The following is a 22,796-nucleotide window of genomic DNA, read 5'->3' on the forward strand; positions in this document are numbered from 1 at the left end:
GATAACCCATTAAACTTGGTCAACAGATCACACTAATTTCATGACAACGTCACAAGTGGATCATCGATGGTCTAATACTCCCATTTTATTATACAAAATCCAGAGATTGGAAATCTCTGACATTTTACTGGTGCATGGAAAGTCCATGGAAAATGACTCTAAGCCTTCAATAGACGTATATTTCTTGCCGCTTTTCCAAAGTTTGATTTGTAAGTTTTTAAAATAGTATAGGTTAAACACTGAAATTGCAGAATTATTGACAGTCAAATTTCTGAAAGCCTGCTGCACTGCGGTAAATAAAAATCCACATCGGTATTAACTCTAGAAGAAAATATCTTTATACAGGTCTTTATCATTTATCATAAACTATATAGCAATTAACGTTTTTGATCAAATTTTACTACAAGAACAAAGGACTCCAACGCTGGATCACGCTTATTTTGTTCCTATCTCATCCAAACTGTAGGCAAGGTATATTTATACTAAGTTTTGTAAAGTACTCAGTACCTTTTAATACTTTAGCAGAAAGCGTAATTCAAAGAAAGGTGTGAAATATTTTTAAAATTTTTAACACTTTTGATCTACTATGGTGATTTAGATTACTTATCGGAGGAGAGAAAAAAATGATTTGAAGATATGAAAAATTTCATCAGCAAAGTGTATTGAAAACAAATCATATAAACTAACCATTTACTGGGACAAACAATGTTTCAGTGTTTAAAAAAAATCATATTGATTTTAAGCGACTGGGAGAGAATAAAACCCAATTAATAAAATTTCGGGAATTTCTCTTAACAAAAAATGCGCTCAATTTTTTAACTATGAGACAAAATCATCGTTAAGCAATGCACCAACTTCACTGTTTTTTTTTACTGTAAGTATGTTTTATTAAAATCAATTGTTTTTAGTGGAAACCAATTAGTATAATACTTCTATTGTTGCAAAATCTCACACGAAGACGCCTTTTTTTAATAAGTACTACATTACTTTTTGTAAAATCAAAACGAAAAAGGCACTTGATGTGCTTATCCAGGCCAAATCTTATAATTTCGGTGACAAACAATTGTGATCTTTTCAACAATCTCCCTTTCTCAACATGGGGGAGATTGTTGATTAGAAATTGAGCTACCCATTAAAAAGTCAAAAGAAGTAAACGGGACAAAATGTAAATTAATCTGCGATTTCTAGGTTAAATCCCAAAGGACTTGAGAGGCATGGCTGTGCACAGTGGTCTGATAACCCATTAAGTGTGGTCCACAGATCACACTAATTTCATAACAACGTCACAAGTGGATCATCGATGGTCCAATACTCCCATTTTATTATACAAAATCCACAGATTGGAAATCTCTGACGAAATGACTCTAAGCCTTCAATAAAGGTATATTTCTTGTCACTTTTCGAAATTTTGATTTGTAAGTTTTTAAAATAGTATAGGTTAAACACTGAAATTGAAGAATTTTTGGCAGTCAATTTTCTGAAAGCCTGCCGCACTGCGGTATTTAAAAATCCACATCAGTATTAACTCTAGAAGAAAATATCTTTATACAGGTCTTTATACCATTTATGATAAACTATATAGCAATTAACGTTTTTGATCAAATTTTAATACAAGAACAAAGGACTCCAACACTGGATCACGCTTATTCTGTTCCTAGCTCATCCAAACTGTAGGCAAGGTATATTTATATTAAAATTTGTAAAGTACTCAGTACCTTTTAATACTTTAGCAGAGAGCGAAAATCAAAGAAAGGTGTGAAATATTTTTAAAATTTTTAACACTTTTGATCTACTATGGTGATTTAGATTACTTATCGGAGGAGAGAAAAAAATGATTTGAAGATATGAAAGATTTCATCAGCAAAGTATATTGAAAACAAATCAAATAACCTAACCATTTACTGGGACAAACAAAGTTTCAGAGTTACAAAAAAATCATATTGATTTTAAGCGACCGGGAGAAAATAAATCCCAATTAATAAAAAATCGGGAATTTCTCTTAACAAAAAATGCGCTCATTTTTCTAACTATGAGACAAAATCATAGTTAAGTAATACACCAAATTCTCTGTTTTGTTACTGTAAGTATGTTTTATTAAAATCAATTGTTTTTAGTAGAAACCAATTGGTATAATACTTCTATTGTTGCAAAATCCCACACGAAGACGCTTTTTAATAAGTACTACCTTACGTTTTGTAAAATTAAAGCGGAAAATGGAACTTTATGTGCTTGTACCGTCCAAATGTTATAATTTCCGGTGACAAACAGTTGGGATCTGTTCACAATCTCCCTTTCTCAACATGGGTGAGATTGTTGATTAGAAATTGAACTACCCATTAAAAAGTCCAAAGAAGTAAACAGGACAAAATGTAAATTAATCTGCGATTTCTAGGTTAAATCCCACAGGACTTGAGAGGCATGGCTGTGCACAGCGGTCTGATAACCCATTAAACTTGGTCCACAGATCACAGTAATTTCATAACAACGTCACAAGTGGATCAACGATGGTCCAATACTCCCATTTTATTATACAAAATCCCGAGATTGGAAATCTCTCACTTTTTACTGGTGCATGGAAAGTCCATGGAAATGACTCTAAGCCTTCAATAGACGTATATTTCTTGCCGCTTTTCCAAAGTTTGATTTGTAAGTTTTTAAAACAGTATAGGTTAAACACTGAAATTGCAGAATTTTTGGCAGTCAATTTTCTGAAAGCTTGACGCACTGCGGTAATCAAAAATCCTCATCGGTATAAACTCTAGAAGAAAATATCTTTATACAGGTCTTTATACCATTTCTCATGAAAAAAATAAAGCAATTAACGTTTGTGATCAAATTTTACTACAAGAACAAAGCACTCAAACGCTGGATCACGCTTATATTGCTCCTAGCTCATCCAAACCGTAGGCGAGGTATATTTATATTAAAGTTGGTAAAGTACCTAGTACCTTTTAGTACTTTAGCAGAAAGCGTAAATCAAAAAAAGGTGGGAAACATTTTTCAAATTTTTAACACTTTTGATCTACTATGGGGCTGTAGATTTCTTATCGGAGGATAGAAAAAAATAATTTGAAGATATGAAAGATTTTATCAGCAAAATTTATTGAAAAAAAATCATATAATCTAACGATTTACTGGGACAAACAATGTTTTACAGTTACAAAAAAATCATAATGATTTTATGCGACTAGAAGAAAATAAATCACAATTAATAAAAATGCGGGAATTTCTCTTAACAAATAATGCGCTCATTTTTTTAACTATGAGACAAAATCATCGTTAAGTAATACACCAACTTCACTGTTTTGTTACTGTAAGTATGTTTTATTAAAATCTATCGTTTTAGTGGAAACTAATTAGTATAATACTTCTATTGTTGCAAAATTCCACACGAAGACGCCTTTTTTAATGAGTACTACATTACGTTTTGTAAAAACAAAACAAAAAATGGCACTTTATGTGCTTATCCCGGCCAAATCTTATAATTTCGGTGACAAACAATTGGGATTTTTCAGCAACCTCCCTTTCTCAACATGGGGGAGATTGTTGATTAGAAATTGAGCTACCCATTAAAAAGTCCAAAGAAGTAAACGGGACCAAATGTAAATTAATCTGCGATTTCTAGGTTGAATCCCACAGGACTTGAGAGGCATGGTTGTGCACAGCGGTCTGATAACCCATTAAGTGTGGTCCACAGATCACACTAATTTCATAACAACTTCAAAAGTGGATCATCGATGGTCCAATACATTCTCTTAACAGAAAATGCGCTCAAATTTTAACTATGAGACAAAATCATCGTTAAGCAATACACCAACTTCACTGTTTTTTTTTACTGTAAGCATGTTTTATTAAAATCAATTGTTTTTAGTGGAAACCAATTAGTATAATACTTCTATTGTTGCAAAAACTCACACGAAGACGCCTTTTTTAATAAGTACTACATTACGTTTTGTAAAATCAAAACGAAAAAGGCACTTTATGTGCTTATCCCGGCCAAATCTTATAATTTCGGTGACAAACAATTGGGATCTTTTCAACAATCTCCCTCTCTCAACATGGGGAGATTGTTGATTAGAAATTGAGCTACCCATTAAAAAGTCAAAAGAAGTAAACGGGACAAAATGTAAATTAATCTGCGATTTCTAGGTTAAATCCCAAAGGACTTGAGAGGCATGGCTGTGCACAGCGGTCTGATAACCCATTAAGTGTGGTCCACAGATCACACTAATTTCATAACAACGTCACAAGTGGATCATCGATGGTCCAATAATCCCATTTTATTATACAAAATCCACAGATTGGAAATCTCTGACGAAATGACTCTAAGCCTTCAATAAAGGTATATTTCTTGTCACTTTTCGAAAGTTTGATTTGTAAGTTTTTGAAATAATATAGGTTAAACACTGAAATTAAAGAATTTTTGGCAGTCAATTTTCTGAAAGCCTGCCGCACTGCGGTATTTAAAAATCCACATCAGTATTAAATTTAGAAGAAAATATCTTTATACAGGTCTTTATACCATTTATCATAAACTATATAGCAATGAACGTTTTTGATCAAATTTTACTACAAGAACAAAGGACTCCAACGCCGGATCACGCTTATTTTGTTCCTAGCTCATCCAAACTGTAGGCAAGGTATATTTATATTAAAGTTTGTGAAGTACTCAGTACCTTTTAATACTTTAGCAGAAAGCGTAAATCAAAGAAAGGTGTGAAATAATTTTAAAATTTTTAACACTTTTGATCTACTATGGTGATTTAGATTACTTATCGGAGGAGAGAAAAAAATGATTTGAAGATATGAAAGATTTCATCAGCAAAGTATATTGAAAACAAATCAAATAACCTAACCATTTACTGGGACAAACAATGTTTCAGAGTTACAAAAAAAATCATATTGATTTTAAGCGACCGGGAGAAAATAAACCCCAATTAATAAAAAATCGGGAATTTCTCTTAACAAAAAATGCGCTCATTTTTCGAACTATGAGACAAAATCATAGTTAAGTAATACACCAACTTCACTGTTTTGTTACTGTAAGTATGTTTTATTAAAATCAATTGTTTTTAGTGGAAACCAATTAGTATAGTACTTCTATTGTTGCAAAATCCCACACGAAGACGCCTTTTTTAATAAGTACTACATTACGTTTTGTAAAATCAAAACGAAAAATGGAACTTTATGTGCTTATCCCGACCAAATCTTATAATTTCGGTGACAAACAATTGGGATCTTTTCGAAAATCTCCCTTACTCAACATGGGGGAGATTGTTGATTAGAAATTGAGCTACCCATTAAAAAGACCAGAGAAGTAAACGGGACAAATAGTAAAGTAATCTGCGATTTCTAGGTTAAATCCCAAAGGACTTGAGAGGCATGGCTGTGCACAGCGGTCTGATAACCCATTAAGTGTGGTCCACAGATCACACTAATTTCATAACAACGTCACAAGTGGATCATCGATGGTCCAATGCTCCCATTTTAATATACAAAATCCACAAATTGGAAATCTCTGACTTTTTACTGGTGCATGGAAAGTCCATGAAAAATGACTCTAAGCCTTCAATAAAGGTATATTTCTTGTCGCTTTTCGAAAGTTTGATTTGTAAGTTTTTAAAATAGTATAGGTTAAACACTGAAATTGAAGAATTTTTGGCAGTCAATTTTCTGAAAGCCTGCCGCACTGCGGTATTTAAAAATCCACATCAGTATTAACTCTAGAAGAAAATATCTTTATACAGGTCTTTATACCATTTATCATAAACTATATAGCAATGAACGTTTTTGATCAGATTTTACTACAAGAACAAAGGACTCCAACGCTGGATCACGCTTATTTTGATCCTAGCTCATCCAAACTGTAGGCAAGGTATATTTATATTAAAGTTTGTGAAGTACTCAGTACCTTTTAATACTTTAGCAGAAAGCGTAAATCAAAGAAAGGTGTGAAATAATTTTAAAATTTTTAACACTTTTGATCTACTATGGTGATTTAGATTACTTATCGGAGGAGAGAAAAAAATGATTTGAAGATATGAAAGATTTCATCAGCAAAGTATATTGAAAACAAATCAAATAACCTAACCATTTACTGGGACAAACAATGTTTCAGAGTTACAAAAAAAATCATATTGATTTTAAACGACCGGGAGAAAATAAACCCCAATTAATAAAAAATCGGGAATTTCTCTCAACAAAAAATGCGCTCATTTTTCTAACTATGAGACAAAATCATAGTTAAGTAATACACCAACTTCACTGTTTTGTTACTGTAAATATGTTTTATTAAAATCAATTGTTTTTACTGGAAACCAATTAGTATAGTACTTCTATTGTTGCAAAATCCCACACGAAGACGCCTTTTTTAATAAGTACTACATCACGTTTTGTAAAATCAAAACGAAAAATGGCACTTTATGTGCTTATCCCGACCAAATCTTATAATTTCGGTGACAAACAATTGGGATCTTTTCGACAATCTCCCTTACTCAACATGGGGGAGATTGTTGATTAGAAATTGAGCTACCCATTAAAAAGTCCAGAGAAGTAAACGGGACAAATAGTAAATTAATCTGCGATTTCTAGGTTAAATCCCAAAGGACTTGAGAGGCATGGCTGTGCACAGCGGTCTGATAACCCATTAAGTGTGGTCCACAGATCACACTAATTTCATAACAACGTCACAAGTGGATCATCGATGGTCCAAAACTCCCATTTTAAGATACAAAATCCACAGATTGGAAATCTCTGACTTTTTACTGGTGCATGGAAAGTCCATGAAAAATGACTCTAAGCCTTCAATAAAGGTATATTTCTTGTCACTTTTCGAAAGTTTGATTTGTAAGTTTTTAAAACAGTATAGGTTAATCACTGAAATTGCAGAATTTTTGGCAGTCAATTTACTGAAAGCCTGCCGCAATGCGGTATTTAAAAATCCACATCAGTATTAACTCTAGAAGAAAATATCTTTATACAGGTCTGTATACCATTTATCATAAACTATATAGCAATTAACGTTTTTGATCAAATTTTAATACAAGAACAAAGGACTCCAACGCTGGATCACGCTTATTTTGTTCCTAGCTCATCCAAACTGTAAGCAAGGTATATTTATATTAAAGTTGGTAAAGTACTTAATACCTTTTAGTACTTTAGCAGAAAGCGTAAATCAAAGAAAAGTGAGAAATGTTTTTCAAATTTTTAACAATTTTGATCTACTATGGGGCTTTAGATTACTTATCGGAGGATAGAAAAAAATAATTTGAAATATGAAAGATTTCATCAGCCAAATTTATTGAAAAAAAATCATATTATCAAACCAATTCCTGGGACAAACAAATTTTTGCAGTCACAAAAAAATCATATTGATTTTATGCGACTGGGAGAAAATAAATTCCAATTAACAAAAATGCAGGAAATTCTCTTAACAACTAATGCGATCATTCTTTTAACTATGAGACAAAATCCTTATAGTCCAGTAATAGACCAACTTCACTGTTTTGTTACTGTATGTATGTTTTGCTAAAATCTATTGTTTTTTAGTGGAAACCAATTAGTATAGTACTTCTATTGTGGCAAAATCCCACACGAAAACGCCTTTTTAATAAGTACTGTATTACGTTTTGTGAAAATGGCATTTTATGTGCTCGTCCCGGCCAAATCTTATAATTTCCGGTGACAAACAGTTGGGATCTTTTCAACAATCTCCCTTTCTCAAAATGGGGGAAATCGTTGAATAGAAAATGAAATACCCATTAAAAAGTCCAAGGAAGTGAGCGGGACAAAATGTAAATTAATCTGCAATTCCCACAGGACTTGAGAGGCATGGCTGTGAACAACGGTCTGATAACCCATAAAGTTTCGTCCATAGATCACAGTAACTTCAAAACAATGTCATATGTGGATCATCGATGGGCCAATACTCCCGTTTTGATTATACAAGATCCATCAATTGGATGTCTCTGATATTTTACTGGTGCATGCAAAGTCCATGGAAAATCACTCTAAGCCTTCTATAAACGTATAATTCTTGACGCTCTTCGAAAGTTTGATTTGTAAGTTTTTAAAACAGTATAGGTTAAACAGCGGTAATTAATAATCCACATTGGTATTAACACTAGAAGAAAATATTTTTTTACAGGTCTTTATACCGTTTATCATGAAAACTATATGTCAAATAACATTTTGAGCAGATTTTACTACAAGAACAGAGGAGCCCTACACTTAAACCCAATACTGGATCACGCTTTTTTTCTTAGCTCATTCAAACCGTAGGCAAACTATGTTTATGTTATCAAGTCTGGCTAAGATAGGGGAGGCTAGGAACCAAAGGGTGGATCTTTGACAGGATCGAAAAAAATTATTTTATCGCAAATGAATGGCTGTGGTGAATGAATTTTTAAGAAATATATGCATAAATAGTAAATCTGATCCATAGAGTTGAACATCAAAGGATTTCGTTGATATTTTGTTTTTAAGCAAAATTGCCGCAATCAGCGACGATGCAAAAATCACCGACCAAATTGTCATTCCTTTGTCGCTAATTCGGCCGGCGAATTCTAGCGACAAAAGCACTGCAAAAAATGGCAACTAATCTCCCCAAAACAAAGGACTAGATTAGAGTCGGCAACCAGATCAAAAGATTAGAGTCAATTACAATTTTCGGTAGTTTTTGCAAACTGTAAAATGCGAAATATAGTGACAGATGTACCAAAGTTTTGAGCGCATCGCACTTTTTTGGCTCGCTTACTTTCCTTAACTTGATACATGCTTAAAAAAGGTTCGTAAAACAGTGATTTGCCTAGTATAGATGCTCGAGCAAATATGCTTTTTGCAACGAAAGGAGGTTTGCGGTGTGTGAAGTATGTTTCCCCCTTGTACAGTTAGTGCAGCAGATAAAAATCCATTTTGTGTATTCTCCACAAATCACAGACTGAGAAGACTCCATTCTCTTTTAAATAGAGCATGCTACACCATTTTAGACAGTCTTTCGATATTTTCACTATGTGTAAATCTTTACTCCGGCTTATTATCGCCGTTATAATTAAAGTTCTCCTTTATTGTTTTCCAGAGTCGGTTAGTCCGTTAAATTTAGGTAAATCTAGTTCACGCAGAAATCAGCAGCTCTAGCTCTCTAAACCTTAGGGCTGCATATAGAGCTAATGCCTTAGAAGAACTCAGTTATTTTTCTTCCACCTTACTTACTGCTGACGAAAAATACCCCAGCTTTTACAAAATTCCACTATAATGTTTTGAAAAGTTTTACATCGAACGTCGAATTGTCTGATAGCCTGCGGCACTGCGGTAATTAGAAATCCACATCTGTTTCAACACTAGAAAAATATATGTTCGTCTTCATACGACTTATCATGAAAACTATATGGCAAATAACCATTTTGAGCAGATTCTACTACAAGAACAGAGGGGCTGGATTTCCGGCACTAATTTGGAGCTATGATGTCATGCGCGGATCTGGAAAACGAAAGTGGCGGCTCATAGGACGTGGACACTTTTACGAAGACGTTTCCCTCGACGAAGAAGGTTTAAAGACAAGTATGGACATTGGCGGCAAAATTTTATCTTATGAGGAGCTGGAAAAGAGTAAGTGCTGTCGAATAAAGATTAATTGTTCCAACATTTCTTCAAAATATGGGAGAATATTTATGTGAAACCGGCTTCTTTCTTCAGGAACATTTGCTTTTTCGATTGTCAGAAAAATCAATTCCCGGGTCCAGGTTTTTGGGTGAATTTTTGTAAGAAATGCGGTGAATGCGGTGAATTTTTGTAAGAAATGCGGTGATTGCGGTGACAATAAATATTTCACCGCAATTCACCGCTTTTTTTTAACAAAAATTCACCGCATCAAATTTTTAGGCAAATTAATGAAAGAAATGCGGTGAAAGCGGTGAATGCGGTGAAAAAAAAATAATTCACCGCATTTCACCGCATTTCTTACCAAAATTCACCGCGAAATTCACCGCATTTCTTACAAAAATTCACCGCATTTGCTTTCCAACGTTTACTCGATCTGATTTAAATTCATAAGAAATATCAAGTGTGTAAGTGAAAGTTGGAGCAGTGGAATAAGCACATGAAGGCATGCAGGAGGTACGAGTTTCGAACCCGGGTAGGGAAGATTCTTTTTTATAAGAATACTGAGAACGCGGTGAAAATAAACAATTCACCGCTATTCACCGCATTCACCGCAAAAAATGTAAGAAATACGCGGCGAAAATTATTTTTCGCCGCATTTCACCGCATTTCTTACGAAAATTCACCGCCAAACCTCGACCCGGGTTGTAGCACTTAGAGAGGCTACTTTTCATCTGTATATTAGGTTGAAAATCATTGTCAGCGTAAATAACATAATCAGCTGCACATCTCGCAAAATGATTCATTATTTCAGATAGCAGCATAGTTGCATTTGGACCCCCAGTCAGGTTTTCAATTTATCGGTAACACTGTGGAACTCCTCTCATTGAAAAAGGAACAGTTTAAAAATGAGAAAAGAAAACTAGAAAAAAGAAAAGTATCTATACATTGGGCTTTGAGATAGAGTGGGTAGCCATCTGTAGCATTTTTTTTAAAGTAATAAAAACAAAATGGCAAAATTCATTAGAAATTTGTTAAATACAAGAATTCAGGAGACAATTTTTTTTTACATTTCTTAGTTAAAATTTTTATGAATTATTTCAGTCTTTTCTGTTGTTTAATAGTTTACTGACGTTGCAGAAACAAAAAAATTATATTAAACAGGGGAAGAGAAGCATTGAAACGGCCGCATATATTGTAGAAGAGAGAAAAAAAATAACCATTTACTCCACTTTCTTTGAACTCTTTAAAAATTATTTCTATATGATGCCTACTTGTCAAATTTTAAATCTTGACTTGAAACAATGAAAAATGAAAAATTAAACGTCAAGCATTCAATGTACAAAAACTTTCGAAAAAAATTTTCTAGTTAGCGAGAAAACGACGGAACAAAATTTATATGATTTGTTCATGTTTTGCTGGTTTTATGAAGTCTTGAGCAAACAAAAATAAGTAACAAACAAAAAAATAGAATTCTAACTTTTTCATTGTTCGACCTAACGGAAATTGCATACCAGTATTATAAAAATTCAATTGTAGAAAAGGCGAAAGTTTAGAAAAAGCATTTTAAAAAACCTTTTCTTTAAATTTTTTAATTTTTTTTAAATTTATTTCTTTTAATTTTTCCTGAGAATTTAAGCTCAAGTTGAAACACTCATCCCATGTTCCACTCAAATAATGATTTGCCTGAAGTTTCACAAAACTGTTGATTACAAGATACCAGAGACAAGATTAGAAATAAACAACAGTTCTCGAAACAAGGCACTGAAAAAATCTTGTAAAATTTCCATCTTATATTTGTATTACTGGTACACCCAGTTTTTTTTCAAATAAAATATCACCACTGGTTTCCCATGGCTATCAGATTGAATCCATAGAGGACGTGCGAGATTTGTTTTTGACGTTAAAAATTATTTCGGGAAAATATTTTCAGAAAAGCAGAAAAAACAAATTTCTTCTAATTTTTCCAGCGCAAATTTTTGCTTAGCCTTCGAAAACATATTCCTCAGAATTTAACAAACTGTGCTGACAATAGTCTTCCCCATCGAGTTTTTAAGAATAAAAACTGAATACCGAAAAAAAGTCCCAAGCCCGAAAGAATTTGTTATCTTAAATTTTATCTTACTTATCTTTTTTTTCAGCGATTATAATTATTGATGCTTGTTCTTCAAATAATCTTAATTGACTTTTTAGATCGAATTTTTATATGCACTCTTAGAGTCTTTAATTTACACTTTTTCACGTTAATAAAAAACCAGATCAGTTTATAGTTGAAAAACAAACCTTCGTTTTCTAAAAGACTGAAAAAACAATTTCCTCTGTTTTAGTAAATGGTCTGATTTGATAAACTAATTTTTCAAAAATTAGACAAAAAATTTGTTATCTTTTTAAAATCTGTTGCTCTCATCTTTACTGATTCATAGTTGACTACCTACCTTCACTGGTTGACTCGCATCAAATTTGAATGATTGGTTGGTTGTTAACATACATAATCCAAGAAATAACGGATATACATAAAACATGGCCAAAACTTGTTTACAAACGGCAAAAAGGTTAAGGCAAAACTCTTCGTTCTATTCGTCAGTTAAACATTGACTAGAATCTCAAAATATTTTTCGATGGCAACAATTTTTTCTCTAACTATTCTTTCGAAAACGTAAAGTTCGATATTGAATTGAACTTATTAGTAAACACATAACAATACAACTAACACAGAAAACGAGTAAGATCTTTGATTTTATCATTTTAACCTGTCTGAGTTCTTTTGCCAATTATTAGGATCAAGCCTAATCATTTTTTCTTATTCGCAATTTGCAGCAGTTAAAGTTAAATTGATCGCTGTATTTAAAAAAATTGACATAAATAAAATTCAGATGCCAAGTTTTTTTTATATTGCGCCAGGTAAACGAAAAATTATCTGGAAAAACTATATCAAAAGTCCGCTCCTTAGTTTTTCCGTTAACTTCATTACGTTAAAGAAAATCGTCCACAGGCTTTCTCAAGAAAAGTTAATTCAGGCTGAGCTACGCAAAGTTTTATTCTAATATTTAGAGAAAATATAAAAAATGTTTTGGCAAACTTGAGACCTAAGATGGAGCAATTCGTGCTGCACACTGTCTTGCGAAAGCCATCTTGTCTTTTATCATAAGCAACCAAAAAAATATGTCCAAGGTTGAGAAAATTTCTTGAAGGTTTGGAAAAAGAAACGCCATGAATGTTCAAAAATTTCAGTGTAAAATTGTTACATAGCAACCCGGTAAAATTGTGCTAAGCTTTAAATTTCAGTAACTTTTTATAACGTTGAATTTACTATAAGAATATAACGTGCACGAATTTTGAAATGAACAAATTCGGAATCAGTGTTAAATACTCGCTTATCGACAAGTTTTTGGTATCTGACAGGGACAGAGTGAAAGTTCAGCATAGCTTAAAGCACGTTTTAAAGCTGCAAATTTTAAGGGACCAAAAGTATGCAGTGCCAGAAGTTAAAATGCTAGAAGTTCCATTATACATAGCCAGCAGTTGACTTCAGTGAACTTTGCGGCATTTTCAAACTTGCAAACTGTTATAAGCGTGTTTTAAAAAATGTTATCTGACTCCAAAGAAAATTCTTCAAAATTCTGGCTGGACTTCTTGAACCAGGAAGCGGTCTGAACCAGTAAGTTTTCAATAACTTCAAGCACAGTCGCGTACCTTTGGTGCGACGGTATTATTCTCAACATTAAGCACAATTGGCACTAGACATCTCAAATATAAAATCCTTGGTAGATTGTAACATAGCCATTGGTACGAAAATTGATAGAAAGACCTTTGTCATTTTATAACTTGCACACGCTTGTTTTAAGCTTTGTCGAATTTGCAGCTTCGTTAGATTCCTGTTTTACCCACCATACAACTTCCCGGGCCGAGGATTTTGCCCAAAAATAACGGGGAAGAGAGTGTAAAGGGTGGAAAAATAATATTTTTAAACCGTTAGTGCCCCTCTTAATAAGGGTGGATTTCCATTTTAAAGTGTAACTTTACTGGTGTAATTTTAAGATTTAAAGGTGGAGTAAGAGTGGATTAACTTATTGTTACACTCTTTTGATTACATCGCTAAAACTTATTGTTACACTCTTTTGGTTACACCATTAAAACTTACTGTTACACTCTTTTATTTCTTTCAATTCACACTAGGTCAAACTTGATTCTGAAATTTTAACTCTTCAGATACAGAATCTTTTTCGATAAACCAGTACTAATCGATTGTTGAGAACGCCGATTCTTAATTGATGGGTGCTTCAGAGCTGTCAACAAAATAGGTTACGCCGATTCTTAATTGATGGGTGCTTCAGAGTTCTCAACCAAAAAGGCAACCGCAACGAAAACAAGTTTGAAGAGATCTAGAACTTGATATTGTTTCTTGATCGAACTTTTTTGTTTTTCAAGTTCTCGTCGATTCAGTAGAAATGATTCCCAGACTCGAAACTTACAATATTCCCCAAGAATGCAAAACCGACTACGATTGTCAAGCGTGGCAATTCACATCTGGGAAACCAAACCCACGTGACCGTTTCATGGAGTTCAAGTGGGATTGCGTAAAAGATGGGAATGTGTTTTTGGCTCGAATGGCCCAAAGATTACCACTTTATCGGCTGCCTGATTCAATGCAGAAATTATTTCAATGGATTGAAAGCAATGGGCGTTGCATTAGAACGCCCGTTGCAGAAAACAAAAACGAGAAAACGTCCGGGGTCCATCCTTTCTTCAGGAAACTGTTTTGATCAGATAGTTTTCAACATCGGGTGTATAAAAAGTATTCGATGTCCGGTAATTCAGTTTAAAGAATAATTAGCTGACAGTTGTCATGGCCGTCGAGTGAGAAGTCATCAAAGTCCGATGCCACTTAGCGAATATTTTTGGAACGTTTTTTTTAGACTTGGTGAAAATCTATTTTTGACGTTTTTTGGACTAGCCAAGTCCCGGCCAAGATTTGCCTGGATTTGGACTTGCATTTAGACGTGCAGGTCGTGACAAAGATTTGCATTTAGACGGCAAGGGTAAAAAGTGACAAGATCATAGTTCTGATATAAGACTTGTAATTAGACGTGCCCAGTTCTGATATTGACTTGCCGTTAGGTTAGGGAGACCGTCATACAAGATCATATGATTCCTAGAATTCATATATATATATATATATATATATATATATATATATATATATATAGTTTGCATGATTTCTTAGTAGTAAAACAAAGATGACACAGAAATTTAAACTTAATCTCGAAAGCCTTCCATCAATTCTGTTCTAAGTTACTGATGGCCAAAAATATCAAATAAAGATGTAAAACATGTAGATCATTTTTTTCTTTGTAATCATACCAGGTCATATGCGATTTCTCAGTTTTCTTAATAGGACAAAAATGAGATCTTTGATCTCATGCAAAGGACCATACTTTAATTGCGTGAACCGTTGCGTTTCATTTCCTGAAATTATTACTATGAATACTTTGACCCCACGCAGAGAGGAATCTTTGGATTTCATACAGGGATCCTATATGATTTCCTTGGTTTCATATTGGGATCGTATTACGAAATTTAGTAAGAGCAGTATGAAATTATATGTGATATTTGTTTGAAGTTTTAAAGGATTCAGTCCGGGCGAGCGATAAAAACCACTTGGAGACAATTTTAATCAACTGTAGCTGTCATTACAGCCTTTTTCGGAAAAAAACGCCCACGGAAAGAAACCCCACTTAATTTTAGATAGAAATTAAACCCCCACGGAAATAGACACCCACGGAAATAAAACCCCCATTCGAATGTTAAGGATTTTCGCATTTAGAGCATTGGGCCATGCTTCGCGGGCCATGGCCTTATGCATGAGCGGCCCGCGCAACATGATATGAAACAATAACAGCCGAACAAATTATCGCGACTAAAATTCAAAATTAAATGGGAATTTAGTTTCGTGAGGGTTTATCTCCATGGGGGTCAATTTTCATTCGGGGTTTTTTCCCAGCTAAAATTAGGTGTTTTTCTTGGGAGTTTATTTCCTAGACTCCATTACAACATTGCATAACTAGCGCCACTGTGTAATTGATTGAACTACCTTTTTGCGTCACTTTTTCGCTCTTCATATAGCGACAGTGACTAGAAAAGAAAGGTGGGAAAAGCCTGATCTCAAGTCAGAGTTTGGTCACTGTTTCAGAATTTTGTAATATTCATCGGTCGTCAAGGAGTCTTTTCATCGATGCAATCGAAAAAAAAATGATTTTTTTAAAAAATCAGCCCCATTACAGACCGCAAAATGATAGAGGAATTCAAACAGTTTCATCGGCATTTAGAGACTATTTGTGTAAATACAATCAAGACTGCCCTCGTTACTTCATTAGCCCAGATTACCCCTTGGAATGGAAATGTCTTGTTCTTAAAAAGAAGATGAATATCTTAGGAATGTGTCGACTGTACTATCGACTGTCGGACGGCCAGAGCCATTTGCAGTATAGATATAGAGTTCCAATGGAGGCATCTATTCTTTTACCAGCACATAAAGCCCAGGTTGAGCTCAAAATCAGTAGCGGTCCCATAACTTTTTGGCCCACAGCGAATGTGCCTATATTTTGTTGGGGGCAGGAGCTGGCGGAAGGGGGGTTTAAATTTGAGTTGTTTCGTGTTTAAGGTTAACAAATAACCACAATCATAGGGTTGAATATGATAATATAATAATTAATTGTGGTTTCTGCGTAATCGCAGCGGAACAGCATTAGGCCTACAGTAGCCTGTTTTCAGCTGCCCTTTTTCTTATTATTCCCCACATTTCAGACTGATCTTTTCATGAGCAGTATTGCTCTTTTTTTGGTGACTATAGCCACTTTTTTGCGTCTGAAACTTTCACGTGGTACCATCATCGCAGCCAACATTGGTCAGGCTATGGTCAACATGAAGCTATGGTTAAGTAAGAGCTCATCCTCACACATACAGCTTCACGGAGGCAGAGGATTGCACTCTCAATCATTGGCGTGTGAACCACACACCTTACCTCTCGGCTATCACTCCACTATCATTAAATATTATTTTAGACAATAACCGTGCTCACGCTCATTCTTCAGTTTGTTGACACAAATAAAAACGTAAGTCGAATAAAAACGTAGAATGTGAAGTATCAAGCCCTTCTTCTACAGCGCAACCCCCCCCCCCCCAAAAAAAAACTCTATTACTACAATTGAAACCATAAAACCATAAGCGAACTATAGATTTGCGGGAGCTATGATAGGACAGACAGAAATTCACAGCTGGTAACAGAAAATAAATGGTCGGATCTATTCTGTCCGCTCCCCAAGCTTAGTGGGCATATAACTTTCATTTTTATTATTTTTCCGTTTTAACAGGGCGCACTTTTATTTTTTACATAGTAACGTGCTATATAACAACACATAAATCGTAACTGGGGGGCATCAAAAAAAACTTGGGGGAACAGAATAGATCCGAATTGTCTAGCAAGCAAAACATTTGGCTGACTTGTACTTCGAGCGATCAGTGAACCTACACCATACCCACGGACGACTGTCCCCTATTGAATACTTGTACGACTCCTACAACCGAACAGTGGCCGATAAAGTCGACAAAGGGTTCAATCGGATGCGTTTGACACAAAAGGAGAGAGAGCCTTATGACTTTTTGAAGAAACAATCTGATTTGGTGACTAAGTTTGTGCAATATATGAAGCAACATTAGTTCTTTTTTAAACAAGCAATAGTTTCAAAGTTTTAATTGCTCTCGAATGAGAAGAAATTGTTGTAAACGTATGTGTCTTTCTAATGCAGATTTTTCGCTTGATCGTTTTTGCCCTTTTCTTCTAGAAAAATCTTTGACTTCTCAAGTGACTTTTTCACGCACCTCTTGATTTTTGAGTGATTTCAATTGGTCTCACTCCGAAATAAAGTTTGTTGTTCCAACGAAACCGATTGTTAGAAAGACGATGACAATGCACTGACAGGCGAGTAGGTCGGAGTGCGATCCCTACCTTCGACTGATGTTTTTGCATCCATAAACAAAAATCTATCTAGGCTACAGCCCCTGAATTAGATTGCCCCCCTGTCATTCAAGAGCAATATTTCCGACGCTAGTCGGCTTATGATTCAGAATTGCAAGCCTTAGTTTCAGAGCTCTAATCTATTACAGCCGGCTTTAGTCGTTGGGAGGACGGGGAGAGGTAGCCCAGAGGAGCGGGAAATAACAAGTTCACTAAGACGCTTCAAATGACAGCATTAGAGGTTGCGTTAGGGGTTAGGTATAGAGGATGATTTTCTGTAATTTGCATAAGGTGAAGGAACTCTTATGAGATCAAAACTTTATTATAGATCCAATACTACATTGAATTTTACTGTCAGTTAGTAATAACTATACATCTAAGCTACCTTTAAAGTTTGATGTTCAAAAACAGAAGTAAATGTTCAGAAAAAAAAAGAAAACGTTGAAGTCATGAACAGACATGATAAAACTAAAAACAACTATAGAATACAATTTCGCCTCTTTGAGTCGTGAAAATACACACAAGTTTATAATAATCAAATCTATGAATTCTTTGACTGGTCTACAGGGTCCCTTCTGATCGGAACTTATCTCATTCTTTGAATTGATTCATAAGAGAAATCACGCTAGGTTTAGCAACTTGTTGATATTGAAACTTGCGCTTAATTCTTCATGTGAAGCAACGTAGCAGAAATGCAATCTTGTTGGATTATTTGCAAACGTACCAAATGTTAAAAGCGTTAACATCCCGCAAGCAGACCGACAACAAAACGGCAGCAAAAACAGTATGGTGAAATCAGGCATTGATGTTCATGCTATAGCACAGATAATAATTAACCAAAACATCGTCTCAAGCAGCAATTTTAGCAGGACTCGTCTCGGCTATCACAGTTTGCTGAGCAGCTCCGGTCATCTGGTAAATTTTCAGCAACGAAAGGAGTAAAGCGTTTATGCTCCGGGTTCGGGGGGGGGGGGGGGGGGGGTAAGGAGCAAACGATTCCCAATTTTTGTTTAGCAGTAATCATGGGCAAACAAATTTAATTGAATAATTTATGATCATTATTTAACAAATTAAACTTTTTGTTTATCGCTTTAATCAGTGTTGCGGCTGCTTAAGAATCTCAGCGGAACCTAATCTTCACGACCTGGTTCTCGAGTTTTACGCCGGCCTGGTTCTTCACTCGGTTTGATTTGTCTAACAATCTCGCAGAAATAATTAGTCGCTCGGACGTATTAAAGGACTGTAACTTTAATTTTTTTGATAGAAGTTAAGAAAATTTTTAGTGATAGTCTATGTTCAATCTTGTGCTGAAGTTTGTAAGGCTTCCACCAGTAGCTAGTATTGTTGATAATTTCTCGTTATGTAAGTTCAACTAACTTAAAACTCGCAAGATCTTAAGATCTATCAAAACTTAGCAAAAAAGACTAAAGTTGTTAAAGAATCAAATTTTAGTCTATCTGAGAGCCAACTGTTCTTGGTAACAGTTTCTAATGGTTCTAAATACAATTAAGTTTCACTATTCAAACAATTGGGTTAAAGTAAATAATCAAATATTTATCATTTTTAACATCATTGCTACTTGTTTCTGATTGATTAATCAAGAAAATGATTTAGGTCATTGTTTACATAGTAAATGTCAAATTTCTGCAATATTTACTTTTGTTGACATAAGCAGGGATGGTTATTACGTGGCTCTAGACGCTTCGAATGTACGATATTTGACTTTTAATGATCATCTAAAGAATAATAAAATAAACAACTTAAGAAATTTAACAAAAAATAACAAAATAGCGAAAAATGCCGATTTTGCACCATTTAAGTGCTAATAGCCACAATTGTGGGTCTGAAGCAATAACGTTTGTTGGGTCCATGAGTAGTTTAGAGGTAACCCTAACTGTCTGCTATAACCTCGGGTTGCTCGGGTTTTGCCTTCCAAAAATCGGGGGGTGTACAGATTTTCAGTCCCAACTTGTAAAAATTTTCAATTTTCGACTATTTTTGAGTTTTGACAAATTCTAAGTTTTTTTCAGTTTCAAACGTTATTTCTTGCTGTCTGATTGCTGTTGTCGCTGATTTGAGGTTGCGCCAACATCGCCGGCCCTGTTCTCGATCTCGGAAACACCATCGTAGAATGCTGGCGCCAGTTTCACTACCGGTCTGTTGAATTCGCCTTGTGCCATCTTGACTCTCGCTGATCGTTCGACGCCATCGTCGCCTTTGAAAACTTTGATGAATCGTCCCACCTTGCATTCACATCGTTTCACTGAATCATCTACCGTCCACACAAGTTCTCTTTCTTTCAGATTTCGTACATGTTCTTTTGACCACTTCGATCTCTGGATCCATTGTGGAAGATATTCACGAGTCCATCTTTTCCAGATCCTGTCAGCATATGCTTGAGCCGTTTTGAAAGATTTTTTCAGGTCATTGTAGCGTCCACTACATGGCATGAATGGTGCACTCGCGTTCTTTCGTCCTAGCAAGAAATGATTTGGTGTGAGCGCTGTCAAATCTTCAGGGTCGTCACTTACTGCTGTCCGGGGTCTTGCGTTGAGTGTTTGTTCCACAAGACACATTGTGGTGCTGATTACCTCGTCAGTGAGGCTTCTGTTGTTCAAAATTGCGATTATAACCTTCTTGCAACATTGAACCAGTCTTTTCCAGATTCCACCAAAGTGAGGAGCATCGGGAGGATTGAATTTCCAAAAAACCTTTTTCTGAGCTAAGTCGCTTTCAATCTTAGCTTTGTCCCATTCGTCCATGAATGCTTTCAGTTCCTTGGCTGCTACAACGAAGTTTATGCCGTTGTCGCTGATGATGGTTTTTGGATAGCCACTTCTGGCAATGAATCTTGTCACAGCAGCTAGAGATGACTCGGTGTCCAATGACTGTGTGACTTCGATGTGTACTGCTCTCGTTGTCAGGCAAGTGAAGAGGCAGCACCATCTCTTCAAGGTACGTCGTAGGAACTTCAGATCGAACGGTCCGAGTAGTCGACTCCGGTATGGGTGAATGGGAACACATGTTCATCAAGCCGTTCTCTGGGTAGATCTGCCATCGGTGGGTGAATTGGGTTGGCATTTCTTTGTCTGCATTTGATACAACTCGAATTGATTTTCCTTAAAACATTTCTTAATCCAATGATCCAGTATTTTTGTTGGACCATGTTTCTCACGTATTCTGAGGCCTCATGTAGGATGTCTCGATGCGCTCTCTCCAACAGAAGTTGTACACCTGGATGTTTCGCGTTTAATAATATTGGGTGTTTTGCATTGTAGTCAAAGTTTGAATGCTTCAGTCGGTCTTTCACCTTAATTGTTCCATCGTCCTCTATGGAGCGTGACAATTAGGCAATGTTTAAGGTTTTGGAGATTTCTTTGCTGCTTGCTATCGACTTCGAAACATTCGGGAAGCTTTCGTTTTGAACAAATCGAAACAGTATTTGCTCTGCCTGATGAATTTCATCTGCTTTGAGGGTACTCCTTTGCTTCGTCTTGAACCTCATGCAGTAGGCAATAAAATTTCCAATTCGGTTGAAGGTACTGTATCGTCTCCAGTCATATATTTGGTCTAGTTTATTTTCTGCGGCTACAGTACGGGTAGATTTCTTAGCTTCAACTTCGTTCACTTGACACCATGGCTTTGGCCACTTTTCTTCATCTGCCTGGAGCCACGCGGGCCCTTTTAGCCATACGGACTCCTTGAGGCCTTCGAGGGACATTCCTCAAGTTCCGACGTCGGCAGAGTTTTCGACACCTTTGACGTGTCTCCATTGATTCATCGATGAGTTTTCCAGTATTTCCGCTGCTCTGTTCGCAACGAGCAATTGTTGTTTCTTGTGCGCTGCCTGTAACCACTGTAGGACCGTTGATGAATGGGTCCAATGAAAGATTTTTGTCGATTTTGACATCATGCTCGTTTAGAATCTGCTTTCTGAGACGAATTCCGTAAACTGCGGCTTGGAGTTCTAACTTCGTTATTTTCATATGTCTGATGGGTGCCACACGAAATTTCCCTATTACATATGTCAATTTTAGTGTTGTTTCATCTTGCAGATTTGCAACAATGCACATTGCTTCCTCTGATGCATCGGTAAAGATATGAAGTCTCAGATTTGTGCATCAGTTTTCAAAATAAATCGATTTATTGACATCGTTCTTATTTCTCTAAACGCAGAGCAGCAATTACTGAACAATTTTAAGTGTTCTGCTGACAACTCTTGGTCCCACGCTTGTCCCATTGCTGCCAAATGCTTTTCAGTAGAAATCGCATTCGCATGGTGAAGGGTGAACATATTCCAAGCGGGTCGAACATTGCTGAGACAAACGATAGGACAATTCTCTGAGTTATTTTTGCCGGAACTTTTTGCTCAGTTCCACGACAGACAATGAGACTGTCTGTGTCCACATTCCAGTTGAGTCCTAGGGTTGAAGATGATTGTGGTTCTACTTCGAAAGTCTTCGCAACTATCATTGATCTGTCTGCCTCTGGGAATTGTGACATGGCTTCTTCGTCACTTGTTATCCATTTCGTCAAATTGAATCCACCTTTGATGAGAACGTCTCTGACTTTCTGGTAGTTTTCGATTGCTTTTTGAGGGGTTCTGACTGACTTTGGGAAGTCGTTCATGTAGTAGTTTCGCTGAACCGTTCTGACGAGGCTTTCGTCGTTGACTGCATTGTCTTTCGCCACTTGGTGCAAAGCGTAATTTGCACAAGTCGGCGAGCTTTTCGCCCCAAACACGTGGTGTGTATACTTATAGATTTTTATTCTCCGCTCTGGATCTTCTCGCCAAAAGAATTGTAAACATCGGCTGTCATCGTTTGGGACAGCAACTTGAAGAAACATCGCTTCTATGTCGGCTGAAAGTGCTATTTGGTGTTCTCGGAAGCGAAAAATAATTCCGATCAAACTCTGCGGCAGGTCGGGTCCAGATAGAAGATTGTCGTTCAGGGCTACACCTTGGTATTTTGCTGCTGCGATGCACACTTCTCTGATTTTTTCGGGTTTGTGCGGGTTTATGACGGGATGATGTGGCAAATACCATTGTAGCCTGTTTTTCATTGACTTCTGTTTGATCAACTTTCCGAACGTATCCAGCGTTGACATCCGTATCAATTGTTTCCTGATAGTGCTTTCGTAGCGTTTCGTTGTTATTCGTCTTTTCGTTCTAGGGACTTGAGCT

The 22,796-nt window shown here is 35.8% G+C and overlaps 1 protein-coding gene across 1 annotated transcript in view; it reads left to right on the top strand.

Moving 5' to 3' along the window:
• Nucleotides 1-22,190, top strand: part of LOC142350422 (uncharacterized) — a 48,335-nt gene extending 26,145 nt beyond the window's left edge. Inside the window, exons 3-5 of the mRNA XM_075402269.1 lie at nt 9,410-9,606; nt 14,026-14,174; nt 22,026-22,190. Of these exons, the coding sequence (XP_075258384.1) occupies nt 9,410-9,606; nt 14,026-14,174; nt 22,026-22,190 (511 nt within the window). The remainder of the gene's footprint in view (nt 1-9,409; nt 9,607-14,025; nt 14,175-22,025) is intronic.
• The last annotated feature ends 606 nt before the right edge of the window (nt 22,191-22,796 follow it).

Source organism: Convolutriloba macropyga, chromosome 12 (assembly GCF_964194025.1).
Source record: "Convolutriloba macropyga chromosome 12, txConMacr16.3, whole genome shotgun sequence".
NCBI lineage: Eukaryota > Metazoa > Xenacoelomorpha > Acoela > Convolutidae > Convolutriloba > Convolutriloba macropyga.